We start from the raw sequence: 6,713 nt of genomic DNA on the forward strand, positions 1-6,713 counted from the left end.
CGGAGAGTCAGACTCACAGGGTATTCACGGGGCCACACACTCTTAGGATAGGATGGTGGCAAGAGCATCAAGGCTCCAGCCTTCTTTGTCTCCCCTGTCTGCAATGACACTTTGGGGGAGTCGTCTTCTCTCTCTGAGGGTGTCTGGGGACACCTCCATCATTTTCTCTGTCGGTCATTCTCTGGCCCAGACAGACACACAGTCTCACCCCTGCAGATTTCTGTGGGTTGAGCAGGGAAGAAGCCCCGACCCCAACCAGTGCCTCTGGAGGCTGGTCTTAGAAGCACCATCCTTATTTGTGAGCCCCCAGAAGAGGTGATGGGCTTGCTTTGGGCAGAAGGCCAGGGGAAAATGTGCTTTCTTCCTGGAAGGAGCCAGCATGCATGGGAGAGAGCTTTGTTTCCCAACTTCACAGTGGCCATCTCTCTCCTTACCCCAGGATTCTTGAGGCTGTGCTTTTAAACTGAGCCCAAGTGGTATCAGGCCACCAAAAAGACAAGTTGGAGGCCACAAGCCCCCCTCTCTGGGGTGGTCCCCAGGGTAGGGTGGGGCCACGAGTTGGTCCTTCCCATCCCTGTCTGAGACACAGGGAAGACAGGCAAATGCAGACACATCTGGAAATATGCAACTGGACACCCCAGAATCTGTAAAATTCCCTAAGCCCCTTTCTTTTATGGGGAGGTTTCTGGCGGGTGTTTTCCTCACGCAAGGGAAGTGAAGGCGCCCAGCCCTTTGGCCTTTTTTTCTTTGCAAACTAGGACCTCCCACCCCCCTAGATTCTCTAGGCTTCTCCCGAAGTACTTTGAGGACCTCAGGGTACAGTGGGATCTCTCTATGCAGTTTGCTAGTGGTGGGGGGTGCTGCTGTGTGGACAAGTTTTGATGCTTCGTGTGTACAGGCTCGTGTGCAATGGTGTGGGCGTGGATGTGTGCCTGTGTCTGCGCCAAGGGAAAAATGAAAGCAAACCCATATTCTCTCTCTCGGGCATTCTTTTCATACCAAGCTCAGTAACTGCCCTTTCCTCCCCCATGAAGGACGCTGGGACGAGGGCAGGTTGGGAGAGGGGGATCTTTAATTGGGCAGTTGTTCCCACTCTGCCTGGAGACCTGAAACCCAGTGGTCCAGGGTGCCTTCTCTGAGTGATGGTGGTGGGGATTAGGAGTGGTATCATTTACCGACTTGAGTCCTCTGTGTTCTTTACACCCATTCTGGTGTTTCCCAGACTTACCATGAAAAACTTGAAAATTGGTACCGACAAGGACTTGTGGGATCTTTGCCTGCTTAAAGTCGACTGCTGAGAAAAACCTGTCAACCATGGTCAAAAATGATGGAAATTTGGTTTGTGTGAATCTTCTAGAAGAGAAGAGAAATGCAACCTGAGCCACATACATAATTTTACATGGAAAATTTCCCAGTACCTTCGTTAAAACAAAAAGAAACTTGTAAAATTAATTGTAAGGCTATATCTTGTTTGGCCCAATTTTTCCAATAGAAAATATATTCATGAAAATAAAAGTGACCATTGAGATATTCTACCTCCTTCTGATATGGTTCTACCATTCTGATATATGGTTCTCAGCTACAGACCAGCTGTTTAGGGGCTAGGCTCATTTCAAGTGCTGGGTAGCCACATGTGGCTAGTGGCTAGGATATTAGAGAGTGGGGCTGAGTTCTGGAATCTTCTAACAAGGGGAGACCCCCATTACAGGCAGTTTGAGGAAAGGATGTTTTTATTGTATTAAGAACAAAGAATTGCCAGCCAAACCTTTTTTAAAAAAAAAAATTTTTTTTTTTTTAATTTATTTGGCTGTGTTGTGTCTTAATTGCAGTACTGGGGGTCAATTAATGCCCCGAGGTATAAGGGACCCTGACTCCCCAACCAGGGATCAAACATGTGTCCCCTGCATTGGAAGGCTGATACTCCCAGGGAAGTCCCTAGCCAGACTTTTAAATAAATCCCCACCCCCACCCCCATTCGAGCAGAACCCCCATTAGCATCTCTGGGCTTAAACAGTTGGAGCGATCTTTGCTCATCTCCTGTTCCTGCCCGCCCCGCCTTCCTCTGATCACCCCTTCCCTCTCCCCCACGCAGGTCTGGTTTCAGAACGCCCGGGCCAAGTTCAGGCGCAACCTCTTACGGCAGGAAAACACGGGCGTGGACAAGTCGACGGAGGCGGCGCTGCAGACAGGGACTCCGTCGGGGCCGGCCTCGGAGCTGTCCAACGCCTCGCTCAGCCCCTCCAGCACGCCCACCACCCTCACAGACTTGACTAGCCCCACCCTGCCGACTGTGACGTCCGTCTTAACTTCTGTGCCTGGCAACCTGGAGGGCCACGAGCCTCACAGCCCCTCGCAAACGACTCTTACCAACCTTTTCTAATGACTCTCGGCCCCACCCCCACCTCTGCCCCCGCCCCACAATTTCTTTAAAAAAGAAATTATCTTTAGTTGAATTCCAAGTGTATTTTAAAATAGAGGCTTTGAGCAACTAACTAACCACATTTTAGGATCTCGCCTGGAAACTGAGGAAGAAAATAATTGCGCCCCCCCACCCCCGGCTGACACAGCTCTGTGGACTGGAATTACTTGGAAGATCTATCTGCAACACAACATTTGTGTCACTGTACAGTTTTGTGGACTGAGCGAGGAAAAACAACAAATAATTTAAGTTGGCTAGAGCTTCTGTATTTTCAAAGACTGCCACGTGCCTTAGGAATACTGTTTTATCTCCATACTTTGGATGACTTGTTCATTTTTTCTCTCCCTCTTTTTCTCTGTATATTTATGACCAGAGCAAAAATGTAAAAAAAAAAAAAGGAAAAAAAAAAGTTTGTTACTTTGAATAGTCCTAAACAGAAAAGAAAAAAAAAAAAAAAGGAAAAAATCAAACCCCCTCCAACGGTCGCTTTGTTGTTTTAGAATTTTAAGGTGGAAGTCTGTTCGAATATCAGAATTTGTAAAATCTAACAAGTAATAAAACCACTTATTGAAACTAGTTGGTGCTGCTGCTGTTGAGTGAGGTGTGAAATTCACAGGACTTATAAAAGTCTTACCGAAACCCAGAGATAAATTCCAAAGTCTTCCCCTCTTTATCTATGATATTTAATTATAATGATTTATAAATATTTATTTATAATATTTGTGGGGTCCCTCTTTGTGCCAGACTTTGGGCTGCTTGTTGGGAACCAGAGATGAAGTAGACACAATCCTGCCCTTAAGGAATTTAGAGTGGAGGCAGCGACAGACAAGAGATCATCTTAGCATGTGTGTTATGTACCAAGTGAGGAGTGTGTAAGCAGAATGCCATTCATTTATGCATTTGGTCTTTCAAAGATTAAATAAGTGTGCCATGCTGGATACATGTGACAAAGGTCAGAGGCCATCACACCTGCCTTTTCTGCTCTTCTCTGGGCTGGAAGGGTATGTCACGCAAGGAGGGAGGCCTGTTCGCATACGGAATGAATGCCGTCACCAAAGGGCAGCTTAAGCTCAAGCTTTCCTAATGAAAGACACAGAATTTCAGAATCTTCCACTGGGGCAAAACCAAATGAATTCGGTTCCTTTACTAACAAAGCGTCAGGTAATCACAGAAATCCAGAGCAAAGATGCATCCAGAGAGGACGGACGACGAGAGCAGGCCGAATGACGCTGGACTCTACTGTTGAGCAGTGTGAGCTGAAGGAAGTCGTTTCATCTCTCCCAGTCCCAGTTTCCTCAGCAAGGGGTCAATCATGACCCTTATGTGACAGCTGTAGTGGGGGTGAAGGGAGATGTGTTGAAGGGCCCAGCAGAGGACCTGGCATCCGCAGGAGCTCAGTGTATTTCATGGAATGACAAGTGACATCTTAGGACCACCTTGCAGGTGGAGAGCAGGAATGTGTGTATCCAGGCATTGCCTTGCTGGATGGATCAAGCAGGTGTGGCAGCGGTCCACTGGGCATCTTACATCCCACCGTGTTTTGCCCCAAGCTGTGCCACAGTGCACTGTTTTTGTTACCAGCTCGATCGAATGCCAGCCATCCTCTAGCACAAAGCCCCGCAGTGGCCCACCAACTTGAAAATCCGGAGGGAAAATCATGGCTGCTTTGAAGAGACAACAGCCAGGCAAGATTGGGCAGGGGAGCAGTCCAGCCCAGGACGGTGATCTGTCTCCCTTCTGCCTCCTGCCATCATGATGGGGAGCTGGCTGGAGAAGGGAATAGGGAAGAAATGTAAAGCCTGAAGTGCCTCACTTTCTGAAATGTTAAACACACCCACACTCACAAAACACTATTGTTGCTATTTAATGCCTGGTAAATAGAGATCAATCAATTTTTTGAAAACTTTTATACTGATGTATAATGTGCATAAAGGGTGCATTTCTGAAAATGAACAGCTTGATTGCTGTTTCCAAATGGACACACCCATGTAACTACCACCCAGATCAAGACACAGGACATTGACAGCACCCAGAAGTCTCCCTTGGGCCCCCTCCCTGTCAGCCCCTCCCAAGGTGGCTCCTATTCTGACTTGTAGCACCAGGGATTAGTTTTATCTGGTTTTGATCGATACATTTTTGTTGAATGAATTCAGGATTGCCCAAGACTAACCAACTTGCCTGGGGTCAGGCAGCTAGTGGTAGAGGAGCCAGGATTTGAACCAGATCTGTCTCCAGATGCCAAGCTCTCAACCTCAAACAGATACATTCATACTCACACACCCAAGCATGGAGGTTAAGAGCCTCAACTTTTCTGCCTGTCAAATAGAATAATAGAATCTACACCTCATTGATGACTGGGTAAGAGAATGCAAGCAGAGGACCTGGCCCATGGACAGCCACACATATATACCCTGACTCCACAGACATGCACACGTATGCTCTTGAGGCATTAAAAGGATGGATAGACCCACAGGCTAAGATGCTCACTCCCAGACAGCCGCACATATCTTGCAGACAGACATAAACAGGCCCAGACGCTCACAGACCACCCCACACAGGGAGACCCGCACACAAACCCGGATGTGTACATATGCAAACATTTGCAGGCACCCAGACGCCCCCGCAGAGCCAGGCTGTGCCCCTGCTCAGGCCCGGACAGAGCCGAGTCTGATCCGTATCTCTGTCAGCACTGCCACCCAGACAGAGCAGGCCCTGGAATGATGCCCGGGGGTCCCCCGCCCCCTACTTGGGAGCAACTTCTGTAGCAGCGCCCGCTGTTGGGCCAGGGAAGGGGGCGCTGCAGAGGAGGCTCTGCTCTCCCCAGAGTCCAGACTGAGAATAATATACACGGAGTGCGACACTCAGAGAGTACAGGGACAGGGAGGTGGGGAGGGAGGCAAAGAGTGGGACACAAAGAGAAAGGGACGGTGATGAAGACACACAGGCAGAGATGGGGAGGACAATATGGACAAAGATAAGGGCAGAGAGGCAGAAGGACAGATCCCTAACAGACAGGGAAAGGGATACGGAAAGAGAGAACAGCCACAGAGTAGCGAGAGATGGAAAGAGAGGGAAGAGCCACAGAGTAGTGAAGAGGCAGAGAGACACAGACAGGGACCCAGGTTAAGAGACAGAGTCACAGGTGGACGGACGGCGTGATGGAGACAAAGGAGATGGAGGCTGAGAAGAATCAGAGATAAAGGGAGGTCCTGAGAGATAAAGGGAGAGCCAACAGAGACTGAGACAGAGCAAGGTAAACAGGTATGGTCGCTTTGAGGCTGGTGAAAAGTGACAGAGGGAGAAGGTGGCACCGGAAGGACAGCAGAAATAGAGGCTCAGGTTGGAGGGCAGGCACTTGGTGGGGCAGGGGCGGAGTCTGGGCTCAGGCTGCCAGCCCAGCTCTGTCCCCTGGTGATGGGAGGGAGGAGATGTTGTCATCATTGCCACATGAGACTCTGAGGCAGGTTCCCACCTCCCTATATGCTCCTCCAGAGGGGACCAAGGGACCATCACCAAAGCCTTTTGGGCTCCAACCTGCTGTAAACACAGAGAGCCTCCTGGTTCCTGAGACCTACACCCAGGAACAGGCATTTCCATTTCCAAACTGCAAATTAGGCAATTTGCAGGGGCTGACGTCTTGACTATGAATGTGCTCCGTTCTGTCCCATCCTATGAAGTCTCCTTTCCCCTGGAGCAGGGACATAGGGGGCAGATGGAAAAGACCTTCCACAGTCTTCTTTGCCTTGCAAGAATTCTGGCAAGGTACTTAGTCACTCTAGACCTCAGTATCTTAATCTGTAAAATGGGACCAATAGTATCCACCTTATATAGAGGTATTGTTAGGATTCCATAAATGAGTGTACACAATGCTATATTCGTGGTCTGACTAAATATTAAGGGAGCTACAGGGGAGAGGTGAGAAATTGTTTGAAGAAGTTGGGAGAGACTCCAAGAAGGTGTTGTGTGAGTTGGGATCTTGGACAAACCAAAAGTGACCTGGTGGAGAAGGGGAGAAGGTGAGCATTCCTGGTGAGAACACAGCAGTACAGGCAAGGGGATTCAGAGCACCCTGGGGAGTGGGGAGTAATTTGATGGCTGCGGGTGCTCTGGGAGGTGGGTCAGCTTCAGCTCACAGACACCTTGGATACCAGCTGGGGCTTGGCCCTGGGGGCTTGGGGAGATACCTCTGATCGCCGTGCTCTTTCCTGAGCAGACCGCCTTCCCCACCCTGTACTCAGGTCGGAGTCCCACGTGGCAGAACCAGCTTCCTGGAGAGGAAGAGTTGGCCACTGTG

At 49.4% G+C, this 6,713-nt stretch overlaps 1 protein-coding gene across 1 annotated transcript in view; it reads left to right on the forward strand.

The window, feature by feature from the left end:
• LHX2 (LIM homeobox 2) overlaps positions 1-2,994 on the forward strand; it is an 18,444-nt gene extending 15,450 nt beyond the window's left edge. The window contains exon 4 of the mRNA XM_010844033.1: positions 2,093-2,994. Within this exon, the coding sequence (XP_010842335.1) occupies positions 2,093-2,380 (288 nt within the window). The 3' untranslated portion in view covers positions 2,381-2,994. The remainder of the gene's footprint in view (positions 1-2,092) is intronic.
• The last annotated feature ends 3,719 nt before the right edge of the window (positions 2,995-6,713 follow it).

The sequence above is a fragment of the Bison bison genome, unplaced genomic scaffold, assembly GCF_000754665.1.
Source record: "Bison bison bison isolate TAMUID 2011002044 unplaced genomic scaffold, Bison_UMD1.0 scf7180017864193, whole genome shotgun sequence".
Taxonomy (NCBI): Eukaryota; Metazoa; Chordata; class Mammalia; order Artiodactyla; family Bovidae; genus Bison; species Bison bison.